General features: G+C 38.7%; 2 protein-coding genes and 1 pseudogene across 2 annotated transcripts; all 3 read right to left on the bottom strand.

The window, feature by feature from the left end:
- Nucleotides 1–493: 493 nt before the first annotated feature.
- Nucleotides 494–14,898, bottom strand: LOC123883520 (annotated as a pseudogene).
- Nucleotides 14,899–17,796: 2,898 nt separating this feature from the next.
- On the bottom strand, nt 17,797–20,726 carry LOC123883514 (disease resistance protein RPP13-like). Its single transcript, XM_045932349.1, has one exon. It carries the CDS (start codon nt 20,661–20,663, stop codon nt 17,862–17,864), a length of 2,802 nt encoding a protein of 933 aa, XP_045788305.1. The 5' UTR covers nt 20,664–20,726; the 3' UTR covers nt 17,797–17,861.
- A 3,528-nt stretch (nt 20,727–24,254) lies between these two features.
- On the bottom strand, nt 24,255–27,471 carry LOC123883517 (disease resistance protein RPP13-like). The gene has a single exon (XM_045932352.1). The coding sequence runs from the start codon at nt 27,147–27,149 to the stop codon at nt 24,354–24,356; it is 2,796 nt and encodes a 931-aa protein (XP_045788308.1). The 5' UTR covers nt 27,150–27,471; the 3' UTR covers nt 24,255–24,353.
- Nucleotides 27,472–27,852: the final 381 nt, after the last annotated feature.

Below are 27,852 nucleotides of genomic sequence, written 5' to 3'. Positions count from 1 at the left end.
CAATTCCAGATCAGCCGGTCCAGGTGAGTAACTGTGTCACGCAGTTACTGCATCAAATCCATTTCCGGTGATGTCTACTATCTTGCACTGCTTCTCTATATCCTCGAATGAGCCACTGCGGTTACTCACTTCCGTCTCTTTTATCTTCTAACGATAACATATCGTTAAAATCGCCATATTAATTTGTGTTATGAATGTCGTTCTTTTCTGCTTTCATATACTTGATGCTTTCATATACTTAAGGTCAAAATTGCATCATACCATATCTTATCAACTTAGAGACCATATTGAGCTATATTATGGACACAATTCTGTACTTACCTTAATATTTGTGAATTTGTAGTAATAATGCACACTTAGGTTATTTTCATTTGTTTCCTCTGTAGGAATGCTCTAAAATTTGTTAACATAATTCCAACTATTATAGGGTTATTTAACAGTAAGAAGAATATAAGAATTATAAGATATTATGTTAATATTCTAATGATGGTAATTTTAAATATTAAACATCACAATAATATTACATTTTTTTTTTTGAAATTGAAATTCACAATAATATTACATTACAATACAAGTTATGACTCAGTATTTAGCAGCTTCTCAATGTAAGCAAGCCTTTTATTAGTCTTCTCTCTTTTGAATGGAGCTTCTCAATGTCATTTCTCTTTGCAAGACTTGTTATTGGAGAAGATTCTCATTGAAACAAAGCCGTCAACAAGAATATAGAGTCTCTTAAATAATCTTCTGACCTATCTCAGAAGAAAAAAACATAAAATTTACAGCACACAGTAGAACCATTTGGCTGGAATTTTGTTACATATGTTAACACAATCTCCTAATAGTTGCTATCACTCTCCTATATAAACTAATATATAGCTAAACATACAAGTCTGTTTGATTGGTTAATTGTCTTCTTGACTATGATGAGGACAAGGTCTTTCTGGTTCTCCTCTTGTCCATAAAATCTTGAGATCACCTCTCTTCTTTCCCAATGACAGAAAAGTGCCTGCAATTATGATTACACAACAATGTTATTGTAAATGAGTAACCTATAATTGGCACAACATTTTATTGGTCCATCTTGCAGAGTGATTCGACAAAATTTATGTTAGGTGTACTCTGTCCAACACAAGTCTTTATCAGGCTTGGGACCCGAATCTTCAATTATATTAATGATTGAAACTATGCATGATTCATGCAAAGGCATCTTCAACAACCAATAGAACACAATCCAATAGTACATGGGAGAGTTTGTATTTTAACGTAGATGAAGGGTGAAGTGTAAAATTCGGAAACTAGTATGCCACCATAGGTGTTTACACTTGCAAGTTACAAATATTTATTTGTACGATGGTTATACTTACCAAGTGTAAATGGGACTATATAAAGCAAAGCTGGCTGGCCATGTCCATCCATCAAGTTTAAAGCCACATATGTGACGAGGAGACCTACAGACCAAAGTTTAAGAAATAATATATTAGAAAAAGCCAATAACTACCACCAAATTTGACGTCTCTAACACTTAACAACGGAATCAGGCACAGATTTTGTGTTTTTCAGTCTCTAAATATCAGTCACTATATTTCAAGTTTTTCTAGTCCATAAGTGAAGATAGAGATATACGGAAGCAATAGACATTAACATTTTGTCATGAAAGCTATCCCGAGATCAAGCGTAGCATACCTAAACCATAAGCAGTCATTGCCCACACGAAGTATCCGGCTCGAAGGTTCTTCTTTGCCAACCAATCATACCTGTAAAGGTAGTTGTCGATAGAATAATTAAGTTTGTGAACTGTCAACATGATACAATACAACTATTTTCTCCATACAAGGAGGATCCCATGTGGACATGTATTTTATAGGCGTTTGGAAGAGCTTATTTTTGACATTAACCTGTAGGTAATTGGTTGGAAGAACTTACCAATATTGCTTATCATATGTCAATGAGTTGGTTTTAACTTATTTTCATAAACTCACCACAATAGTTTATAGAAACAGCTTATACACACCTTATGTGGTATTTAAGCTTAGTTCCTCTTCAATTGAAGAAACAACTTAAAATAAGGTCATATATGATAAACACATCGAATACCAAACCAGACATCCTCTTTATCACAAAAACAATAGTAATAGAAGGGTGATAAATTCTATGCTCAATAGACGACAAACCTTAGTGAAAATGCTACTAGAAGTCCTGGTAAGATTATATCCCCAAAACCGATGATGCTGTAGCCACCCCAAGGATCAAACAAACGTGGTAACTTGAGAAGCATGGGAATACCGTCTTCTCCACTCTTATCACCTCGAGCTACCTGTACAGAGAAAATGTAATGCTAATTTTAAGGCCAAAATCATGTATTCAGTTTAGGGGAAGGCAGCAGCATCATATTTAAGGCCAAAATCAAGCATTGTAGAGAACAGTTGAGGAGGGAGAACTTTACTCAAAACACTCACCACTATCATCACACTCTCATGGAACCACCATTTAGAGACGAACACCCATAATATGTCATATAGGAAAGCACAACTGAGAAGAACAGTCCCAACCTGATACAGAGAAAGACGTATACGTCAGTGCCTTTCATCATAAAAGTCGAGTAGTATCCAACAAAGCTATTACAATGCCCCATGCACAGCACCTGTTCTTAAATCCAAGACTGTCAAAAACAAGTATAAGAGATAGTGCCCTAGGGGTGTCTTTAGAATCATACCTTGAGATTTGGTATGCGAACAATCTGAAGAACTGTAATTATCAACGCGATACCCTGAATGACAGTCATAAGAAATATGGAAAATAGTGACATTAATAAGATAAGTGACATTAAGAAATTTTTAACTATAAGATAAGTGACATTAATAAAAATATTCTTACAAGAATATCTTGACCAATCCAAGCATATGATGCATGGCGTTTAACTGCCCAAACAACCGCAAATACTATGCAGAAGGGAGTAACAGCAAGTGTCAGATATGGAACAGCTCCAAAGAACGGTATCTTCACAAATGTTTGTGCAGGATGTTGAAACCATCTGAAACTGTAACAATTTTGCTTTTAATTCCATAAGGATACAAAGGATTATAATATGACAAACCGCGTAATCTACAACAACAAAGGACAAGAATAAATAGCTTCCTTCATGGACAAAAGACTTACCATGATAATAGAGCCACCAAACAAGTTTGCAGTCCCTGAAAGCATATCAAAATATAAGGTCAATTTACTATACAAAACATTTTCAATTCTTAATTTGTATGTCGATGGTTGGAAATTGGAATGACAATTTGTTGTGAGTTTTTCTTTTCAATTGTGATAACTAGAGAAAATGCATTTCCGGAAACATTGAAAATGATGTTTTGACAGTTTACAGAATTTTCAGATATATGCAATCTGAATGAAACCAAAATCATGCGGCACTCCTAATGACTTTAATCAAGTAATTAATAATGCAAAGCCTAAAATAAGAATAACTCACCTCTATCCCACCGATGCAAAATAGAACTACGAGAACTTCAACAAACCAGAACGACATGAATTTATATAGCATAACCAAGAAACAAGAAGCAAGAACAACGAATAAAACTGCTGCTGTAGTACTGATTTCCACATAACCACGAGAACCAACACTTTCTGCAACATAGTCATCTGAAGCATCCTGCGAGCATAAGTATCCATATATCAGTAGCCAAATTAAGGAGTTCATAAATCTGAGCAGAAATATTCCTTTACATGAAAAAAAAAAACTTTCAGACAATAAAAGATAATAAACTCCTGTTTCTAAACCATCCCCCCAACAAGTAGCAAAAGACACAAAAGACTCATCGTTCTAATGATTTTGGCTTTGTTTAGATAAATTGTTTGATTAAGAATTAATAGCATAAATGCTTATCATATGCTTTTCTATAACAAAAGATGAAATAAAGTCAAACTACTTCCATATAAACTATAAGCTGTTTTAATAAGCTATTCTAGAGAGCTTATGGACATGTCATAAGCTGTTCCCATAAGCTCTTCTAAACAGTCTCACAAGAGTTTATGATAGTAGGTAAACTCAAATAAGACACTACCTTTTCCAAACACACCCTTTGTCTATTCAGCATTTTTTATTTCTATCAATTTGGCTAAAGAAAATATCTTATGCTTCTAATTATTGTATTCATTCTTTCTTCACTCTATCTTCTGATACTTGAATTGGGGATATACCGCTAAAGTTGAGATTTTGCCGTTTGTTTCAAACCGCAACAGAAAAGGAAGGTAAAATAATTGACATGGTTAACTGGTCTCACAGTGTCTGGGAATGGAAAGTTTCGTGGACTAGACAATTGGAATCTGCTGAACAGGCTTCTCTCGCGGAGCTAGTGTCTTGTTTAGAGTCAACAACCTTAAATGACCAATCTGATGACAGATTATGTTGGCTACACGAACAGCAGCACGGATTCACTGTTAGTAGCTGTTACGCAGTGATATGCAGCCGCGTTATCGAAAATCAGCTGGATAATAATCTTGCTGCTTCGCTGTGCAGGTTGTGGCAAGCAAAGGTACCTTCTAAAGTCTGTGTTTTCAGCTGGAGACTTCTTCAGGAAAGTCTTCCAATGAGACTGAGGGCTCGTTTGGCCCAGCTTTTTTTAGAGCTTATGCAAACCGCCTATGCAATATAAATTAGGTTTTATGCTATTTTATAAGTTCACACTAGTGAAAATTGTAATTTTATAAGCTATTTTATCATAAACTACCTTGACAAACTTATAATAATATATAAAAATTGCATAAGTTGCTTGCATAAGCTCTAAAAAAAGCTGGGCCAAACGAGCCCTGAATTTATGGCAACGAGGAATGTTAACGGATCCGCATCAGCAGTGCTGCGTCTTCTGCTTTTGTGAAGTTGAATCGCTTAATCATCTGTTTTTTGCTTGTCGCGTTGCAAAAGAAGTTTGGCGGGCTATCTTTAATTGAATTCGTCGGGGGACGATGAAGTTCAAAATTTCTATTGTTTAACAATTTAGTGAAAGGCCCTCACAAGCTTAAATTCTCTCATCTCTTTTGGATTGCAGCATGTTGGAATTAATGGTAAAGTGGCTAACATAACGGATATGGTGGATCGACTTAAATGCATATCTTGGGTCTGGCTCTCAAGTAGTAATAAAATAGAGAAAATGTATACTTATTCCGATTGGCTTAATAGTCCTATCTCTTGTATCCAATGCTTGTAACTTGAACCTTTGTATTGGGATTGAGTACCCCTTGTACTCGTTATAATGAAATTTGCTTATCAAAAAAATTAAATAAAAAAAAAAACTCTTGAGGGATTGAATAAAATTGGCATGAAAAGAAACTAGGAAACCTTTAAAAGCTTCTCTTGTTCAATAGCCGCTTCTCTGGCTGTCCAAGCAGACCAATAAGAAGCACATAAAATGGTACCAACAGCCATAAGCCACAAAAACACTTCCGCAACATCAACCAAGGGGCGCAGTGGAGAGTATAACTGTATTGACACTTAAGAGCAAGAATTGTACATGCGGTAGAACAAAGACTACGTATCAGGTGGTATCGAAACATAATGTAGTCATTTCAATAATTAAATTGTTCTATGCCAAAGAAAAGCCGCAACAAATTACAACATAAGATACACTCAAAGAAAGTCAATCATACCCATGGAGTTATTTTTTATGTGTCTTTCAATGTTTAATCCAGCATCTTGTGGAAGCATAACAGCAGGTATTCCAATATCAACATCGGTTTCATTTTCCTCACAAACCATCTTGAAAAGTTCTGTACATTAATGACATGCAATAATTTCTTAAAATAAACGGCAATTAATACAAGTTTCTTTGCTTAATCAAATAACAAATAGCTATGATCCGCAAGAACAGAACAAAACAAAATCGATAAAACACCTGTACGATAGTTTATAATGAGGATGGCAGAAGCACCGGCTTCATCAGCTATATTTGCTTTGGTTGTGAAACTACATTTTCCTCGGTGTACCAAAATGATCTCACTGGTGAGCTAACAATAGTGAAAAACAAAACAGGGTTAATAACAGATTAATAAATACTTCCAAATAACAGATTAAAAATGAACTTAAATAGTACCTTATTCTTAGGCTTGCTACAACAATCAGGAGGATCAGCAATGACAACTCTAGTATGATTGGCATGTTTTTCTTTTGATTCCAATGTAGGACCAAATCTTGCACCAACACCAACATATTCATCGTTTTCCACACCGTCAATCCATGTTGGGACTTTGACCTAACAGAAGTGAATAAATCATTTGAAGGTGTTAAGGAAAACGCACTATATGCAGTTTAAGAAAATAGCAATAGACCACAATGAATGAAAGATTACTTCAAAATCAAGAAATCATAAGCTAATTCATTCGCAGATTTTGTTTCTCAGAATCATCACATGAAACACTTGTAAATTGCAACCATTGCCATGTTCTTGGTTAAATTTTGGATGTAAAATGGAAGCTATAAAGCTTTCATATAGGCTTACTTTGCAAATTTTGGATAACATCAACCTCAAGTGCCAAAGATACAAGTTTAAGTTTGTGTTTCGAAAACACACAACACCACGATAGAAAATCACGGTGGACTAGAAGCTATATAATGGAGCACACCATGGCAGTTGCCAACTGTTAAACTAAATGTATGCTAAGGGATAAGAATTATAGGCAAATGAGAAAGATAAGTGATTATGAATTTTTTTTAAAAAAAATCATCATATAAAAAGTAATTTTCAAATTTAGCATACTAGGACTACATAACCAATTTAGGCCAGTTTATTGCAATTTGCAAAATCTAGAAACACACCACTTGTGCCATAATAAATTCCAACTGTACACAACTAAGCATATATAAAAACAAAAAAAAAACAACCTTAATGGAATCTTTGAGAATTAGTATTTTTTTTCTCTCCTCTTACTACACTTCATTTTCTTAATAAATATATCATTTTCAACAACAGGGAAAATATAATTTTAATTGACCATACATCACATAAGATGCAGATCAACTTAGGCCCTGCTTGGATAAATAACTTAATTTAGCATAAACACAAAGCACTTATCATATAAGCAAGCTATTTCTTTATAACAAAATATAAAATAAAATGAAATCGTTTTCATATAAGCTATAAATTGTTTTCATAAGTTATTAACAAGAGGTCAAAGAAATAAGGTGAAAACAACTTATTGACATGTTCACAAGTTATATTTTAATAAGCTATCTCAATTCCCAAACAGTCTTTCAAATGCTTACATGAGTAGACAAAATCAAATAACTGGATCCAAATTCCAAACACTCCTCAGATCAGCACGGACACATGTCGGTGTCCACGGACACTGACAACACTTATGATTATTATGTCATTTTCTCAAGATTATTATCAATTGGTGTCCGATGTCATGTTTGTGTCCGTGCTTCATAGGCGTCCGATTAGCGTCCACTAATAAATCTAACATAAATGTCTCTTTTGTTAACTAAAATCCTAACCAACTTTCCAATTTTTTCTATCCTAATAAAAAAGTTATTTTTCTATGTTTTCCAAATCTCTTCACTATTCCAACATATTCTAAGCAAACAAGAATCAAAACCAAGATCAAAACAACTACAAAAAATACAATTTTTCTTCACTAGTTATGGAATTCAAATAAAGAATTAATTAAATACCAGAACAAAGTTATTCTCACAACCAGGCCTTGTAGGAGCAACATCATCATGATGAATGTTCTGGGTCGAGCTCGGATGCTCGAGCCAGTGACGCTGACGAACAGGCAACATCCCGAACTAGCTACCATGAAGAGCCCGCGAGACGTGCTCGACTCTCCAACGGTCTGATACTCTTGCGTATCGTAACGGCCGTAAACCGGAATGATGAGCATTTACTGCACATCAAGGCCTCCAAGCCGTTTTCCGGCAGCCACTTGATGGCCATTAATGCCATCAAGGGCCTTAGCCCAGCGCTGGGGGCTATATATATGCATCTCCACTTCATTTGCAAGGTACGCATTATTTAGCCAAGAAAACCTTCAAAAACACAAACTGACTTGAGCGTCGGAGTGCCTGCAGGTACACAACCCCCCTCCGCTTCAACAGGGGTCTCAACGCTCTCAACCACCGCAAACGCCGGCGTAGTCGCATCATTCTGGTCAACACGATCAGTGGCGCCGTCTGTGGGAAGCTAGTTTCCCTGTTTAACCAAACCAAAAACTAAAAACTTCCTTCAAAACACCTTCTTCACGACCAATGGCCGGCGTTAACAACCATCAAATCCCGGAGCACGTGGCGGAGAACAACGCTCAACCAATGGATTACGCGCCGTACCACCCGCTGGACGGCCAGTTCGCCTCCGTAACGGAAGATGGCCAAGAGGGGCAAGACGCACACTACGAGCCCTACAACCCAGAAGAACCGCAGATCCCTGTGGCTACCCCGCCACAGGCGACTCCGGCAGTGGCTATCCCACCGGGCGTCCCCATGCAGGAAATGATGGCTGCGCTGGTCAATGAAATCAACCGCCAGTCGGACTTATTACTGCAGCAGAACCAGCGATACGAGCAGCAGAATCAAAGGCTCGAGCAGCAAAGCCGTCGCATCGATGCAATTGCTGAATCGAGGGTCACGGCGCAAGATCGCCCAGCTCGCCGTTCACCCACACCTGTGAGGAGCAGAACCTACTCCAGGTCACGCTCACCACCTCGCCACAGAAGCGAAAGGAGGTCGAGCCCAAGGAGAAACGAGGCGATATCTCGAAACTCCACCCCACCGAGGAGACATTCCCCCATAAGGGACAACCCTCCTCGCCGCCAAAGGAACCGATCCCCGGAAGAAAGGGACAGTCACCAAGGCCCCCTCTCCCGAAGGATCCGAGAACTCCCCCTGCCGGTCGGACTCGAGAAACCACCGGCAATGGATACCTACGATGGCTCGACAGATCCGGACGAGCACATCGAAAATCTTGAAGCTCTCCTCGAGTACAGAAATGTACGAGGCTCTATCAAGTGTAAGCTCTTTCCCACGACTCTGAGGAAAGGCGCTATGGCTTGGTACAAGAGCTTGGCGCCAGGATCCATAGACTCTTGGTCGGACCTGTGCGCCGCTTTCGGGCTCACTTCACTTCCTCGAGGCGTCATCCAAAAACTGAAGCAACCCTCGAAGCCATTATCCAAGGCGAGAACGAGCCTCTAAGGGCCTACCTCGAACGGTTCAACAAAGCAGCCGTAGAAGTGAAGGTCGAGGAGAGCATGAAGCTGTATCTCCTCGACAGGGGACTACATCCGGACAGCGACTTTGCTAAAGCTGTCGGTATCGAAGAGCCGAAGACGCTGGATGCATTCTTCGAAAAGGCGAAGAAGTACATCGCCTACGAGGAGAAACAGAGGGCCAAAGATCTAAGGAGGCCTAAAAGTCAAGAAAAAACCGAGAAGCCACTTTGAAACAAAAAATAGCAAAGCGGCACGATAAAAAGGTCATCAAGCGAGAATTCGACGTCGGGACACAAGTACTGCGACGTAACCAAAAGGATTCCCGCGAGGGTAAACTCGCGGCAAATTGGGAAGGACCTTATCGTGTCCGAGCCAAAACCGAAAACGGTGCTTACTATTTGGAAGATCTTTACGGAAAAGAAATTCCTCGACCTTGGAATGCCGATAAGCTCAAACAATACTACAGTTGAGGGAAACTCAAAGTCGTCCCTCGACGAAGGCTGTGTCTTCGCCCATGAGAAGCACGCCTATACAACGGAGGAGTGCTTAGGTACGGGCATGAATCTTAAAATATAAAACAGAGTCGAGACATTTTGAGCTCGATGATGTTGGCGAGGATAGTTCTAGACCACGGAACACCATCGCCGTAGTACACGCCCGGTAGAACCCCAGCTCGCGATGGGATGTTCACACCCCGAGGAGGAAAGCTTAACAACAGCCCCTCTCCTCGTTGTTAGTTTGGATAAACATCTCCAAACACTTAGAATGGTTCCCCACACCTTCTAAGCCCGGCATCAAATGGTACTAGCCACCACAACGATGACCACCGTCCAAGCACACACTAGCGCGAAGAAACAAGTAGTTCGGCGTATAGAATGTTTGGAAAATTACCAAGTTAAAAACCTCAAGATTGGTCGAGCACAAACAAAAGCATCAAGCATACAGGTCGTCATAACGAAAAGATAATCAAAGCACGAACCTAAAAGCGTTGAGCGTACAAACGATCGATTCGACATTCAGAGGAAATTAAAAACATCGCCATACAAACCCTAAATCTAGACGAGATAAAGGTAAAAGGCAGGAGAATAAATTAAAAGTACTGATATTTAAAGACCCCGAAGGGCCATAATTGTCAATTACATCAAAAAGGGCAGGTGCCCGAGCAAACAAAGAAGAAAAAACAGATTTACACTTCATCGTCAGGAGGGGTGACAATAACTCCATCCCTCACTTCCTTCTCCTCGTCCAAACCTTCCTCAACCAAGCTGGGGTTAAGGATCCTGAGCTGAGCCACTGCATTGTTAAAACTAAAAGCTGCGGCAGCGACCATGTTGGACTCAAGCTCCTGGATCTTGGCGATCAAAACAGCACGAGAGGAGGAAGCATACTCCCCCTGAGGGTCGAGCTCCTTCTCCCGATCTTCAATAACCCCAGTAACTTGGACCCTCTCCAACTTTCCTTCCAGCTCGCCTATCAAGACCTTCTGCTCATCAACCTTCTGCACAGCACTATCCCTCTCCTCCGACACCGTCTTGAGCCTATCCTCCGCTTCCTTGAGGTTAGCCGAGAGGGTCTTGCGCTCCTCCCTGAACACCTCGCAGGAGGCCTCGGATTCTGCCAACCTCCGCTGCAACAAGGGCAATTCCTCGCGAGCTTCATCCCTTTCCTTCAAGTACTTGCACTCCCGACCATTCAAAAAAGTCGCTACCTCGACTAATTTGAGCAGAGCCATAGATTGGGCAGCTATCTCGGCACGGAGAGCCTCAGGACCCATATCCGATAGGATGGCTTCGTCCGCTGGATTAATCTTCACTTTGGTCACTCCGGTCAGTAGCTCGCTGTGAGCATAGAGTGGAGGAAGGACAAAATCATCGGCAGGAACACCGGCAGACAACCTGTGGGGACCGGGGAGAGGAGGATCATCTTGGCCAGAAAGATCCACAACCACATGCTCCTGACGAGAGGAGGTTTCCTCCTCCAGTCGCATCCTCTTCGAGCGGTCCATGTTGGAAGCTGTGGGAGACTGAGGGGCAGAAGAAGTTGTAGCAGCACTGCTCGCCTCCCTCTTGTTCTTAGCAGCACGAGCTTTGCGGAGAGGAGCAGATCCACTGGTCATTGTACCTACACAAATCAGAGCAACAATCAGCAAAACAGAAGGCGAGCAAATAAAAGAAGCAAAAACAGTTGGTAAAAAATTAAATATAAATAAAAGAAAGCTGCGAGCATACTCCAAAAAGCAGTCAATTCATCCGGAGTATCGCAAGCGATCAACTCCTTCGTAGCGATCACCTTCGGGCAGGTCAACCTTCGACCATCTTCCCCAAGCAAAGGCTCGCCATTCGAGTCACTTAGAAGGTAAGGAGGCAGGCCCTCCACGAACTCTAATAATTTTTTATAATCAGCTCTCTCCTCAGCTGACAACGCTCCCAGCGTAAACACAAATTCTTCGGTCGACATGGAATAATGATCCCTGCGCCAATAGAAAGGGAATCTAGCAAAATCCTCCTCTATAGGGAGACCCTGCTCGTCGAACACTTCCCGTCCTAGCTCATCAATTCGATGCCCCCTACGAACGAAATTGTTCCAACCTTTCGTCGTTATTGGCCTAACTCCATAGAACACGGACTTGAACCCTCGTACCGACTCGTCGAACATATCAAAGAGGCGTTTCCGTTGCCTCAAAGAAACCCATCCATGTTTGGTGTCCGGTACCGGGGCTCCCTTCGCAAGCTTCCCTTTCGCCTGTTCCCCCCGAGGACAGCTCCGTTGAAGGCCAAAATGATAGAAAAATAAAGGCAAGGTGGGGCCCAGACCCAAATACTCAGCAGTTTTTTCGAAAGCCTTGATAAAGGCCAGCGAGTTCGGATGGAGTTGAGAAGGAGCTAGCCGAAGATGACGAAAGATGGACACTTCTAGATCGGTGAAAGGCAACCGAATTCCCAGATGCTTAAAAGCAATCTCGTACATGGGAATCGTCCCCCAAGCCCAATTGCCGCAGATCCTGTGACGAGCAGTGGGAATCCGCACCTCGAAATCTTCGGTAGGAGGAGTCTGTATATCCGTGCACATCGTCTCTGGGATGTCACTCTCGCAATCCTGATAAACTGACTCCGTCTCTCGAGGTTCATCCGCCACCCACGAAACGTCGGCTCGGATACGAATTGATGAGGAAGGCTGTTGATCTATGAACGTGAATTGACTTTGAGATCCCTCAGCCATCTAAAAAACCTGAAAAAGCAGAGGAAGGAAAAAATGAATTCGACATTCAAATCCACCCTTCCACCGCCAAATCAAGTGAAAGGGCGAGGATCTCAAACAAAGACTACGCGGAAACTAAAGGTGACAAAACAATTTCTCCGAGCACTAAGTTCATCAAACAACCGAGCACGAAACGCATGTGGTGCTCGACACTGTTCTAAACCAAAACCCAACCGTCAGTTGGTAAAAACAGCGATTTCTCGCCTGAAAACCGCGAAAAACCCTTATTTTGGGGGGAAAAGGGTGCTAATCACCACCTACAACCTTCAAAAGGACTACCCAAGCTACATGAGAAAACATACTACAGCCCTACACCGCGTAACTAACTACACAATCCAAGTAAAATCCAAACAAAATCTTTAAAGATCAAAGGGATAAAACACTTACTTGTTGTTGATTAAATGAAGATAGGAGTAAGGAGTTGTAGTAGAAGAACGGAAGAGGAGCAAAACCACCAATGGAAGCTTGAAACGGAAAGGCCAAATGATGGAGAAAGTGAGTAAGAAACTGTAAAGTTTCAAACGAAAGAACCTCCCTCCTATATATAGGCCAACGCATCCGTACAGGAAAACCCGCGCCGCTTCCATCCGAACCACAGGATCGATCCAACGGTCCGGATCAATCACGATCAAGTGGCTCAGATTTGATCTCAAAAGAAACGAAAAGGCGCGAAAATCCAACGGTTCAAGACGACCTCGAGATTCAAATCTCAGTTAATAGCCACTCGAGTACTATTTAATAGTCTTTACACGTGGCGAGAGGAAACGAAGCGACTCGTCCTTTCAAGTCACATCCGTCTGCTCGCGCAAATCTCGCGGAATCCAAGACACCACATCCCGAGAAAATTGCAACCAAAAAAGGAAATGCAAGATCCTCGGAATCCATTCCCCTTATTTCTTTGCTAAAAATACGGGGAAGGTCACAGCAACCGAGTAAGAACACCGCGCTCCTCGACAAGTTCGTAAAGTCGAAAACATACTCGAAAAAGAAGTACGGTTTTCGATCGAAAAGTCCGCTCGGAATCGTTCGGGAAATCCACGACATTATTAAATTAAGAGCATACATAAAGCGTGAATGCAAATAAAATGTGCTCGAAATACTTAAAGTAAACGTTCTTTATTAGTAGGAAGCCAATACAAGGAAAGGAAAAATTACAAAGGACCCGAGCATCTAATCCTCATGCTCGGAATCCGAATCAATCTTCAACACCTCCACTGGCTTCCTCTTGGATTCCACCGTCATCTGGGACTCCCCTTCGTCAGAGGAAGGGAGGATAGGGTAGAAATCCTCAGACTTAAAAGTTTTCAGAAACTCCGCATAATCCTCATCTGTGTCATCAGAACCAGATGAGTTTGAAGAATCTGAAGAAAGAATGACAATCTCCACCTTAGCCTCCTTCGCCTTCTTGGAACGAGTAACCCTAGACGTGGACACCTCCACCTTCTTCCCTCTCTGGGACTTGAAACTCTCGACGGCCATCTTCTTGGTATTCTTCCTATCCATCGTCAAAATTTGGAAACACAGTATGAGAAACAAAGAAAGAAGAAGAGGCTATTTATAGGATACTTGCCGCCCCAAAAAAGCCCAGCATCGTGTTTAACGGCCCATTTAACATAAAGGCGGCTACCATTCCCTAGGGTTGACCCCTCGGAAAAAGCGCTTTTCCTTTCCAAGGCTTGACTTTGACCAAAGGGAATAACGGAACCTTAAGGGAATGGAACACGACAGGCCACTTCGGAATAATTATGTTCGACAAACGAAAGATCCAAATAACACAAGATGAATCGTTCAAGCTTCAAGTCATCATGCTCATCGGAAGAGCATAATAACTTGGGGGGCTCCTGTTCTGGGTCGAGCTCGGATGCTCGAGCCAGTGACGCTGACGAACAGGCAACGTCCCGAACTAGCTACCATGAAGAGCCCGCGAGACGTGCTCGACTCTCCAACGGTCTGATACTCTTGCGTATCGTAACGGCCGTAAACCGGAATGATGAGCATTTACTGCACATCAAGGCCTCCAAGCCGTTTTCCGGCAGCCACTTGATGGCCATTAATGCCATCAAGGGCCTTAGCCCAGCGCTGGGGGCTATATATATGCATCTCCACTTCATTTGCAAGGTACGCATTATTTAGCCAAGAAAACCTTCAAAAACACAAACTGACTTGAGCGTCGAAGTGCCTGCAGGTACACAACCCCCCTCCGCTTCAACAGGGGTCTCAACGCTCTCAACCACCGCAAACGCCGGCGAAGTCGCATCATTCTGGTCAACACGATCAATGAACAATATCACCAGCCAAAACCAAAGACACACCAAACAAGAACACATAAACCACACTATATACACCTCCAAATGAAACCATTTTAAGAACTAAGAATCTTGAATGAAAATTTGAAGAACAAAGCAAAAGGGGTATCAAAGAAAGTAAAAAAAAAGCGTTCATGAGACTAGCTTGCATAATGCGGAATACCTTCGTGAAGTTTCCGTGAGCTTAACTTATTTGGCAGAGATATTGCATATAATATATGAGGATTATATTTTTAACGTTGATACTTCTACATATTTATGTTAAAAAGTAAAATTTTGAACACTAAATTACTTGACAAAAAAAGAAAATACATTCGTGAAACAACGTTTTTGTTTATTTATAAAAAACAAAATGCATTTATAGGTTCTTTTAAAGTTTTACGTTTGAGATGGTCATCGTCACTTGAGTACAAGTACATGATGGTCGTCCTATGAGTGAATGTGCTCCAGTCTAAGGTAAAAATTGCTTGAGCCGATAAAGTTGTAAGGCTCGGGCTACGACCTGCCAACCTAGACCTATTCTAATAGATTAGGCCTAGATTCCCCAACTCCGGGAAACGCAGATTACAGCATTATCCAAAAGGGAGCATGCGAGAAAAATGCCTCTTCTATGAGATCTCGATGCTACTGCCCAGCCCCACCTTCATTTTTTTTCGAATTATGACTACTCGACTTCTTCAACTTGCTCATGGCTAGATCGATTGGTTCGGTGGATAAGATCACATCTTCATAACAAAAGGTATACACACGTTCGGCCTCAACTAAATTTTTTTGAACTTGAATACTCTCTTCAACTTGCTTCTGAACATACGCAGCACTAATTAATATCGATGAGTAGTTAACTGTGACATTAATGAACTTATAATGAGGAAATTCATCAATCTATTGTTGAGTGGCCATTGCTCTATCCAAGCTTGTGTAACATCGAATTAAACTTAAGCAGATCAACATTAATGGTGCATATATAAAAAGTATTATAACAATGTAACACGAAATTATTCCGATGTGTTAAAATTACTGCAACTAACGGCAAAACAATTATCATACATATCAAACCTTTTTATTTTTTAGTTTGATATATAATAATTCACCAAAATCCTATAAAAATAAGAATCCTTCTCAAAATTATAACAATGACCATATACCTCAACTAAGAGTCACTTTCATCAAATCATGTACTCTAAATCATGAATTAACACTTATTTTCAAGTAGTCAACAGAAATGTACGTTATTAAAATAATAATTATTAAATATTAAAATTCATGTATAAAAATACTTGAGTTTTTTGTTTGACCAAAATCAATTTAGCTCATTCATTATTCAAATGATGTTCAATATAAGTAGGAATAAACTCACTAACATAGAGACTAGCCTAGGAAATGGCCGCCCTCGCAAACCACATTCACTTGTCTACTAACAAAATTGACCTCAAAGTTTTTACATTTGATGCCATAACATTAACAATGGTAGAAACTATTAAACTAACTTCAGAATTTCCAGAGCGACGCGAGTTAATTAAAGCCATTTTCGTTGCATTTCTCCAACCGTTCAATGCCGCGAACAGACAAGCCGAGTCTCAAAAACATCATGCCGTTACAGACAAGCTGTCCCATCAGCGCTGCATTTTTCCAACCGGTGAATGCCATCAGCCTCTAAAAATCCCACATCAACGTTGCATTTAATACAACTGTGATGCAGCTTTTCCCATGGACAAGGACGGAACCAGAAAAAGTCATTGAGGGTGGCGAAAATATAACACATTATTAACGTCAATAATAACCAACTTTTACTATAAATAATTAGGTTTAATTGCATATTTGGTCTCTTGCATTTATTTTAGATTTCAATTTGATCTATTAGTTAAAAAAGTTTCAAGTCATTTTAGTCAAATTTCTGTTTAAATCATCTGTGTGGCTAACATTTTTTCATACACGGACAACTTATGAGGGTGCCACGTAAAAGTTATAGATGGAATTAACTTAAAATTTAATGAAAAGTTAGACAAAATTAACTCAAATTTTAATGAGAAGTTAGACGAAATAGTTTTAAGACTAAATTAACTAACTAAAAATGGATTTGATGATAATAAAAACTAATAAAAGAGATATTTTCAAGGGTGTGATGAATAACTCAACTTGTTGAACTAGTTGAGTTAAAAGTTAAAAGAGTTGAAGGTTCAAAGTTCCAGTCGTGACACGTTATAAAAAAATGTTTAATTGCATATTTGGTCCGTTATCACGTTTAAGTTTTAATTTGGTCTCTTACATTTAAAAAGTTTTAAATTGGTCCTTTTAGTCAATTTTTTTTTTAAATCATCTACATGGCTTATAGTTGCATGTGCAGACAACTTTGGGAGGTACTGCGTGAAAGTTTAAGAAGAAATTAACTCAAAATCTAACAAAAAGTTCTAAAAAAATTAACTCAAAATTTAATTAAAAGGACGAAGTTATGTTGACTTCAATAACATAAGGGACAAATTTGAAATTTTTTAAATATAAGAGACCAAATTGAAACCTAAAATAAAATAAAATATAGAATAAGAATAACTTATCGCATTATTGACTGAGGCGTGCAATGCACCGGGCTTAAGAGTATTTCGCCACCACAGGTAAGTTACCCGGTGCAGTTGGTCTCATAGTTAATACCCTCCATGATACAACAGTCACTTCTTGCTTGCACCGCACGTGAATTAGCAAGGTCTCAAGAACCACTTTTTGGATACCCAAGGGAACTTAGTATTATACTAGTTACACACAATGTTTATTTTCTCTCTAACTCACCGTCCTCTTTTCCTAGCCATCACCCATGCATATATATAAATATATACCACTTTATTAGAAAACAATAAGTTTACGTTGCAGCATAACGGAGCCCTTTTAATTAGGATTGATTACATATTAATCTTGTCAATGAAATAGGAACGGCTAAGCAACCATTTAATTAGAAACATGACCAATTAATAATAATGATAAAATAACTTTGAAATAAATTACACATAAAATATCCTACATGTAAGTCATTGCATAAAAATGTAACCGTAAATTCTGCAGTATCAAAGCTAATAAAAAAAAACCTAGTTACAAGTCTAATTATTCTACAATGAGCTCACATTCATTATTAACTTCCAAATTTTGTAACATTGCAGCCATTGCATCGGAGGGTTTTCGAACACAGACTTTTCTTAAGGTAGTCAAAGACCACAGTTCACTTGGGAGGCTGTCCAACACAGGACAGTTGTCTACAGTGAGAATTTGAAGGCGTGACATCGAACCATTGGCTAATTTCCAGTTTCTAATTAGAAAATCTGCCATTTGAAACTCCTGCAACTGTGGGAACCCATCTTGAGCAAAATTAAGATCAAAACATGGGGCCAAGTCAAAATTGCCGTCAAATGATCCACTTAAGATAAAAATTTGGAGTTTGGCGAGACTTCCAATAACTTTCATCCCGTCATCATTCAAGCGGTCAATACATACCAATGCTAACTTGGTAATGTTGGGAGGAAACATGGTCACATGTGTTACAAGGTTGGGGAGGTAAGTGATATTTAGAATACTCAGATGTGTTAAGTGTTTCAAACTTTGTAGCACTTCCTCCAGATTACGATCGATCCTTACTAAGAACACAGCAAATTTGATTTCTAGCTCATTCAAATGCATCAATTTTTGCAGGCATAACAACATTGTAGGCACATCAACTTTGAAGATCTGCACTCGTATTGTTCTTAATTTGGGGAAACTTCCTTTCTCTATGAGATATGTTGTTTTCTTATCAAGTGCAATGAAACCGATTGTTTGAAGGCGCCACATAACTTCACCATCTAATTTGGAACTGCTGCCGCGTAGCACGATAGGCCTACGAGTATACACATGTGTTAGATGCTTGAGCTTTATTATTCCATATGGAAATGAAATTGGGTTTCCATTAAAGTATAACATGATTGACGGTTCAAAGCATAATGTTTGTAGATTTTGAAGGTTGCATATAGAATCTGGAACGCTGCAAAAAAAATCTGAGCCTATTCTTAAGTACCTCAAGTGAATAAAGTTACCCAAATTGGAAGGAATCTTAAAATAATATTCACTGCTCTCAAGATCCAATACCCGAACCAATTTGAAGTCTTTGGTAAGCCATTTCCACTCGTCGTTTTCAACCAAGTAGTTCGGATCAGAGACAAACAAAGAGCGGACACATGAATGGTCTTTGGTGCTTGAAGAAACATAGTGAGAAATTGTAGAATGAGCAGACAATCTACGAGGTTTTGACCAGATTAAAATATTGGTTTCTGTACAAACTTCGAAGATCTTGTCCTCTTTGCTCTCTAATATGCAGAGATCTCTAAGAAGATCATGGATGCGACATGTTTGCACACCTTCGATATCTTCCACTCGTACTACTTGGATCAAACTACGATCAATGAGCTCATACAAGTAGTCTTCAGCAACATCATATGCATCTCTGCTACCAGTTTCTTGTATAAATCCTTCAGCGACCCATAGCTGCAACAATCGCCTTACATGTATTTCAGAATCTTCGGGGAATATCCCTAGATAAAGAAAACATGGTTTTAATCTTGAAGGCAAGTCCTCGAAACTGAGTTTAAGTACTACATCCTTGACTTTAGTCTCCTCGTCTCGAGTAAGATACCAGTTAACATGAACCAAAACTTTGGACCATTCTCTGTGTGACTTTTCTTTGTTTGCTAGAAGTCCAGCAAGCACCACAATTGAGAGTGGCAAACCGCCACAACTTTTAACGATTTCTTTACCAAGAGATTCAAGATCACAAGGGTACTCTTCTCCTCTAAACACTTTTTTGTAGAAGAGCTCCCAACTTTGTTCTTCATTGAGAAATTGAAGGTAGTAAGGAGGATCTCGACCGGTATGCAAAGCAACTTCTTTCAAACGACTAGTTATTAGTATTCTGCTCCCTTTGTTTTCATCGGGAAAAGCATCTTTGATCTCATCCCAATCTTGTATTTTCCACATGTCATCAAGAATCAGTAGATATTTTTTCAACTTCAAGAATTCCCACACTCTTTTCTTAAGCTCATCATCATTTAAGCTAGAGAAGCCTTGTGAGTTACTCACAGCTTCGTTGTGTTTCTTCTTACCCTTCTTTTTTATTTTGTTGCCGTTTCTAGATTCAAAATCATGGCCTGGCATCAAATATTGAAGAAGGCTAAGCAAAAGTTCCCTAGTTTTACAGTCGTTCGAAACGTAAACCCAGGCACGACAATGGAAGTGTTTCTTCACCTTGTCACTGTTGTAGACCTTTCTTGCAAGAGTTGTTTTTCCCAATCCACCCATGCCAATGATTGAAACGACGTTGAGATGGGGCGAATCACCATCTATGAGTCTACCGATGACCACTTCAGATTCATGGACAAATCCCACTACATTTTCCTCCTCCACATTTCTTCTTAATCTTTGCAGCGACCGTTTCCTCTCTTCCTCTTCTGTTGCTGATGTTGATTGGTTACTGCTTTCTTGATTGTATTTGATGTTGTTTTCATGTATCTCTTTCAGTGTGGTTTTGATCTTGTCAATTTTCTCTGCAACGTTGCGGCGCAACTTTGCATGAGCAATACTGTAAAACATTCTTCCCACCACGTTTCTCCTCTTGTAGATGACGACGTTGGCAATAAATGTGTCGATGACATCCTCAGCTAGGTGGGCTTCTTCTCTGATCAAACGTCTAACCGTTTGTTCTATTTCTTTGTTGTTGTTGTTCTTGTTCCCTTTAGAGGAAATTTTGAGGTAGGCGTTTATGATTTCGAGTTCGTTTTGGAGGGATTTGATTTTGTCTTCCACTCCAAACAACAAGTTAGCTTCATGTTGAAGCAATTGGGATAAGTGCCCCAAAAGGGATGAAACCACGATATCCACCATGTGTTTAAGGGGGTAAATGGTGTTTTTTTTTGTGATTGTTCAATTATGTTATGTTATGTCTTACCAAGTATGAAGTTGTTATATAATACTACTACATGTCACAACAGTTTATGTGACTGACAGCTACATAGTGTTGAATCAAAGCACTAGTTGGAAATAGTGGGCATCAATAATTCAAAAAGCTTTCAAAACTTGTTCTTTGATTCCAACCTCATCACATGTTAAAGCTTAATTTCAAAACTTTTCCTTTTCCCGGCCCCATCACTTTAAAATAGAGAAACACGAATCCCATTCATAGGACAAATTCATTGCACGCGTGGCAATATCATCACCATTGACAATATAACACAATCTGTACCACTTTGCTCGTAGCCAATTAATGAACAATCAATCGACAACTCTTTTCTCTCACTTTAACTTCAACGCTAAGTATTTCATGTTAGTCCAACAGTTTTCATGTCAGATCAAAAACTTAATTTTTTCTCATTTCTTTAGTTGGAGTTCACTAGTTTGGCATCACCGTTATTTCATCAAGATGTTGTACTATTGGGGTTGATTGTAATGTAAGTCCCACATTGCTAATCAAGGAATATATTGAACAAGTCCCACATCGCTTAGAGAAGTGAAGCAAGGGGGAGCTCAATGCTATATATAGAGATCTCAAGTTCCTTGTTTCAACACATCAAGCAGTAGCACCTATAAACACTCTAAGTTTATATTTGTGTATTTTTTATTTCTCTTATGCTCTTGTTTTAGAGTATTTGAGATGTAGTTCAAATATTTACTTTGAAGAGTGTGGGTGTGCTCGGGTCATGGGGTAGTTGATTGCATTTTTTTATCTTCTTGATGCCGGTTTTTTCCAACATGTAGTTACTTTTGTTATAGCACCGTAGTTTTTTTAGTGGTTAGAAATTTCACCTTTAAGGTGGATAAGTGGAATGACCGAGGTTCGAACTCCGGCCCCTATATAATGCAATGTCATACCAACTAAACTAAAGTTCATGGGATTACTTTTTATTTATTTTTTTAATTGGGTTGTAGTTACATTTTTCTTGATGATGCGGTCATGAGACTAGCTTGCATAATGCGGAATACCTTCGTGAAGTTTCCGTGAGCTTAACTTATTTGGCAGAGATATTGCATATAATATATGGGGATTATATTTTGAACTTTGATACTTCTACTTATTTATCTTAAAAGGTAAAATTTTGAACACTAAATTACTTGGACAAAAAAAGAAAATACTTTCGTGAAACAACTTTTTTGTTTATTTATAAAAAACAAAATGCATTTATAAGTTCTTTAAAAGTTTTACGTTTGAGATGGTCATCGTCACTTGAGTACAAGTACATGATGGTCGTCCTATGAGTGAATGCACTCCAGTCTAAGGTAAAAATTGCTTGAGTCGATAAAGTTGTAAGGCTCGGGCTACGACCTGCCAACCTAGACCTATTCTAATAGATTAGGCCTAGATTCCCCAACTCCGGGAGATGCAGATTACAGCATTATCCAAAAGGGAGCCTGCGAGAAAAATGCCTCTTCTATGAGGTCTCGATGCTACTGTCCAGACCCACCTTCATTTTTTTCCGAATTACGACTACTCGACTTCTTCAACCTGCTCATGGCTAGATCGATTGGTTCGGTGGATAAGATCACATCTTCATAACAAAAGGTATACACGTTCCGCCTCAACTAAGAATTTTTGAACTTGAATACTCTCTTCAACTTGCTTCTGAACATACGCAGCACTAATTAATATCTCGACTAAGAGTCACTTTCATCAAATCATGTACTCTAAATCATGAATTAACACTTATTTTCAAGTAGTCAACAGAAATGTACGTTATTAAAATAATAATTATTAATTATTAAAATTCATGTATAAAAATACTTGAGTTTTTTGTTTGACCAAAATCAATTTAGCTCAATCATTATTCAAATGATGTTCAATATAAGTAGGAAACCACATTCACTTGTCTCATAACAATAACATTAACAATGGTAGAAACTATTAAACTAACTTCAGAATTTCCAGAGAGACGCGAGTTAATTAAAGCCATCAGCGTTGCATTTTTCCAACCGGTCAATGCCGCGAACAGACAAGCCGAGTCTCAAAAACATCATGCCGTTACAGACAAGCTGTCCCATCAGCGCTGCATTTTTCCAACCGGTCAATGCCATCAGCCTCTAAAAATCCCACATCAACGTTACATTTAATACAACCGTGATGCAACTTTTCCCATGGACAGGGACGGAACCAGAAAAAGTCATTGAGGGTGGCGAAAATATAACACATTATTAACGTCAATAATAACCAACTTTTACTATAAATAATTAGGTTTAATTGCATATTTGGTCTCTTGCATTTATTTTAGATTTCAATTTGATCTATTAGTTAAAAAAGTTTCAAGTCATTTTAGTCAAATTTCTGTTTAAATCATCTGTGTGGCTAACATTTTTTCATACACTGACAACTTATGAGGGTGCCACGTAAAAGTTATAGATGAAATTAACTTAAAATTTAATGAAAAGTTAGACAAAATTAACTCAAATTTTAATGAGAAGTTAGACGAAATAGTTTTAAGACTAAATTAACTAACTAAAAATGGATTTGATGATAAAAAAAACTAATAAAAGAGATATTTTCAAGGGTGTGATGAATAACTCAACTTGTTGAACTAGTTGAGTTAAAAGTTAAAAGAGTTGAAGGTCCAGAGTTCCAGTCGTGACACGTTATAAAAAAAATGCTTAATTGCATATTTGGTCCCTTATCACGTTTAAGTTTCAATTTGGTCTCTTACATTTAAAAAATTTTAAATTGGTCATTTTAGTCAAATTTTTGTTTAAATCATCTACATGGCTTATAATTGCATGTGCAGACAACTTTGGGAGGTACTGTGTGAAAGTTTAAGAAGAAATTAACTCAAAATCTAACAAAAAGTTCTAAAAAAATTAACTCAAAATTTAATTAAAAGGACGAAGTTATGTTGACTTCAATATAAGGGACAAATTTGAAATTTTTTAAATATAAGAGACCAAATTGAAACCTAAAATAAACATAATACACTAATTAAATAGCCTAAAAAATTAATCAAATGTGTTTGCAATTGTAATACATTTAAGAATCAAGCATTAATTAAAATAGTAATTTACACAAACACACTAGTATTGTATTTTTATTATATATACAATTAGTAGTTTATATATATATGATGAAAAGCTATGTGGTGCTTGTATTTATTATGGATGCACTTCAGGCGCTGAAGTATGATGAGTCTGTTGCTGCTGCTTGTTATTCACATAAATTAAAAGCTAGCAGTCCAACCTGTGTAGCAGTCTTCCTTTCGCCACTCCATACAACGTCATTTCTATTCTGCCATAGGAACCAAAACAGCGTCACGACACACCCTGCAGTCACCCAGTCCTTGCTGTAGCGCTGTGACAGTGCTGTCACTGCGTTCCAGCTGCTTGTAATCAATGCTTTAGAGTTAATTCCCTCTTTAATAGCATAATAGATTGTTAAAACTATGAATAAAAATTTAACCGATCAATTTTACTTAAATTTGAATAAATTGCTCAAACAAAAACAAATAAGCCGAATCAACAATGAATGTAAGTCATTGCATAAAAATGTAACCGTAAATTCTGCAGTATCAAAGCTAATAAAAAAAAACCTAGTTACAAGTCTAATTATTCTACAATGAGCTCACATTCATTATTAACTTCCAAATTTTGTAACATTGCAGCCATTGCATCGGAGGGTTTTCGAACACAGACTTTTCTTAAGGTAGTCAAAGACCACAGTTCACTTGGGAGGCTGTCCAACACAGGACAGTTGTCTACAGTGAGAATTTGAAGGCGTGACATCGAACCATTGGCTAATTTCCAGTTTCTAATTAGAAAATCTGCCATTTGAAACTCCTGCAACTGTGGGAACCCATCTTGAGCAAAATTAAGATCAAAACATGGGGCCAAGTCAAAATTGCCGTCAAATGATCCACTTAAGATAAAAATTTGGAGTTTGGCGAGACTTCCAATAACTTTCATCCCGTCATCATTCAAGCGGTCAATACATACCAATGCTAACTTGGTAATGTTGGGAGGAAACATGGTCACATGTGTTACAAGGTTGGGGAGGTAAGTGATATTTAGAATACTCAGATGTGTTAAGTGTTTCAAACTTTGTAGCACTTCCTCCAGATTACGATCGATCCTTACTAAGAACACAGCAAATTTGATTTCTAGCTCATTCAAATGCATCAATTTTTGCAGGCATAACAACATTGTAGGCACATCAACTTTGAAGATCTGCACTCGTATTGTTCTTAATTTGGGGAAACTTCCTTTCTCTATGAGATATGTTGTTTTCTTATCAAGTGCAATGAAACCGATTGTTTGAAGGCGCCACATAACTTCACCATCTAATTTGGAACTGCTGCCGCGTAGCACGATACGCCTATTAGAATACACATGTGTTAGATGCTTGAGCTTTTTTATTCCATATGGAAATGAAATTGGGTTTCCATCAAAGTAGAACAGGCTTGACCGTTCAAAGCATAATGTTTGTAGATTTTGAAGGTTGCATATAGAATCTGGAACGCTGCAAATACCTTCTGGGCCTATTCTTAAGTACCTCAAGTGAATAAAGTTACCCAAATTGGAAGGAATCTTACTACTCCCAAGACCCAAATCCAACACCCGAACCAATTTGAAGTCTTTGGTAAGCCATTTCCACTCGTCGTTTTCAACCAAGTAGTTCTGATCAGAGACAAACAAAGAGCGGACACATGAATGGTCTTTGGTGCTTGAAGAAACATAGTGAGAAATTGTAGAATGAACAGACAATCTACGAGGTTTTGACCGGATTAAAATATTGGTTTCCGTACAAACTTCGAAGATCTTGTCCTCTTTGCTCTCTAATATGCAGAGATCTCTAAGAAGATCATGGATGCGACATGTTTGCACACCTTTGACATCTTCCACTCGTGCTACTTGGATCAAACTACGATCAATGAGCTCATACAAGTAGTCTTCAGCAACATCATATGCATCTCTGCTACCAGTTTCTTGTATAAATCCTTCAGCGACCCATAGGTGCAACAATCGTCTTACATGTATTTCAGAATCTTCGGGGAATATCCCTAGATAAAGAAAACATGGTTTTAATCTTGAAGGCAAGTCTTCGAAACTGAGTTTAAGTACTACATCCTTGACTTTAGTCTCCTCGTCTCGAGTAAGATACCAGTTAACATGACCCAAAACTTTGGACCATTCTCTGTGTGACTTTTCTTTGTTTGCTAGAAGTCCAGCAAGCACCACAATTGAGAGTGGCAAACCGCCACAACTTTTAACGATTTCTTTACCAAGAGATTCAAGATCACAAGGGTACTCTTCTCCTCTAAACACTTTTTTGTAGAAGAGCTCCCAACTTTGTTCTTCATTGAGAAATTGAAGGTAGTAAGGAGGATCTCGACCGGTATGCAAAGCAACTTCTTTCAAACGACTAGTTATTAGTATTCTGCTCCCTTTGTTTTCATCGGGAAAAGCATCTTTGATCTCATCCCAATCTTGTATTTTCCACATGTCATCAAGAATCAGTAGATATTTTTTCAACTTCAAGAATTCCCACACTCTTTTCTTAAGCTCATCATCACTTAAGCTAGAGAAGCCTTGTGAGTTACTCACAGCTTCGTTGTGTTTCTTCTTACCCTTCTTTTTTATTTTGTTGCCGTTTCTAGATTCATAATCATGTTTTGGCATCAATTTTTGAAGAAGGCCAAGCAAAAGTTCCCTAGTTCGACACTCGTTTGAAACGGAAACCCAGGCGTGACAATTGAAGTGTTTCTTCACCTTGTCACTGTTGTAGACCTTTCTTGCAAGAGTAGTTTTTCCCAATCCACCCATACCAATGATTGAAATGACGTTGAGATGCAGTGGATGACCCTCTATGAGTCTATTGATGACTGCTTCAGATTCATGGACAAATCCCACTACATTTTCCTCCTCCACATTTCTTCTTAATCTTTGCAGCGACCGTTTCCTCTCTTCCTCTTCTGTTGCTGATGTTGATTGGTTACTGCTTTCTTGATTGTATTTGATGTTGTGTTCATGTATCTCTTTCAGTGTGGTTTTGATCTTGTCAATTTTCTCTGCAACGTTGCGGCGCAACTTTGCATGAGCAATACTGTAAAACATTCTTCCCACCACGTTTCTCCTCTTGTAGATGACGACGTTGGCAATAAATGTGTCGATGACATCCTCAGCTTGGTGGGCTTCTTCTCTGATCAAACGTCTAACCGTTTTTTCTATTTCTTTGTTGTTGTTGTTCTTGTTCCCTTTAGAGGAAGTTTTGAGGTAGGCGTTTATGATTTCGAGTTCGTTTTGGAGGGATTTGATTTTGTCTTCCACTCCAAACAACAAGTTAGCTTCATGTTGAAGCAATTGGGATAAGTGCCCCAAAAGGGATGAAACCACGCTATCCACCATGATTGTAGGGGGGGGGGATTTTTTATTTATTTATTTTAGATTGTTCAATTTTGTTATGTCTTACTAGTTATAAATGAAGTTGTTATATAGTATATGTTATGAGAGTTTAAGTGACAGGATATGTTAGGAAGGTAAAAGGAAATTGGGTGGAGACTTTTGTTGTTTTCTGCACCACCATCCACTTAATTTCCTGAATAATACTTAATTATTTGTCTTTATGAATGAAGTTTCCTTTGTTTTTCTGATACACATGACATTGCAGTGCAATGGTAAAGGCATAAAGCAAAGCCACAGAATATGCAAAGGATAAATCATGCATTATTGATTTAGGACCCATTACTTACCATGAATATATCTAGTCTACTAGTTAAGGATAAGATAAGACTATTGAAATGTGGACATGAATCACATGTGGATTAATTAAGTTGTACGAGATGGTGATGTCGGACCTGGTTTCCCTGCTGTAATTATTTGCCGCAGTAGCAGATCTGAGTCGTTGATCATCAATCAGGCGGTTAAAATTAAATATCATCAAAATCCAGTAAAAACCATCCTATCTATCAATTCCAGATCAGCCGGTCCAGGTGAGTAACTGTGTCACGCAGTTACTGCATCAAATCCATTTCCGGTGATGTCTACTATCTTGCACAGCTTCTCTATATCCTCGAATGAGCCACTGCGGTTACTCACTTCCGTCTCTTTT

The sequence above is a fragment of the Trifolium pratense genome, linkage group LG5 (genome assembly GCF_020283565.1).
Source record: "Trifolium pratense cultivar HEN17-A07 linkage group LG5, ARS_RC_1.1, whole genome shotgun sequence".
Lineage (NCBI taxonomy): Eukaryota > Viridiplantae > Streptophyta > Magnoliopsida > Fabales > Fabaceae > Trifolium > Trifolium pratense.
This window is presented reverse-complemented; position numbering and strand designations above follow the sequence as displayed.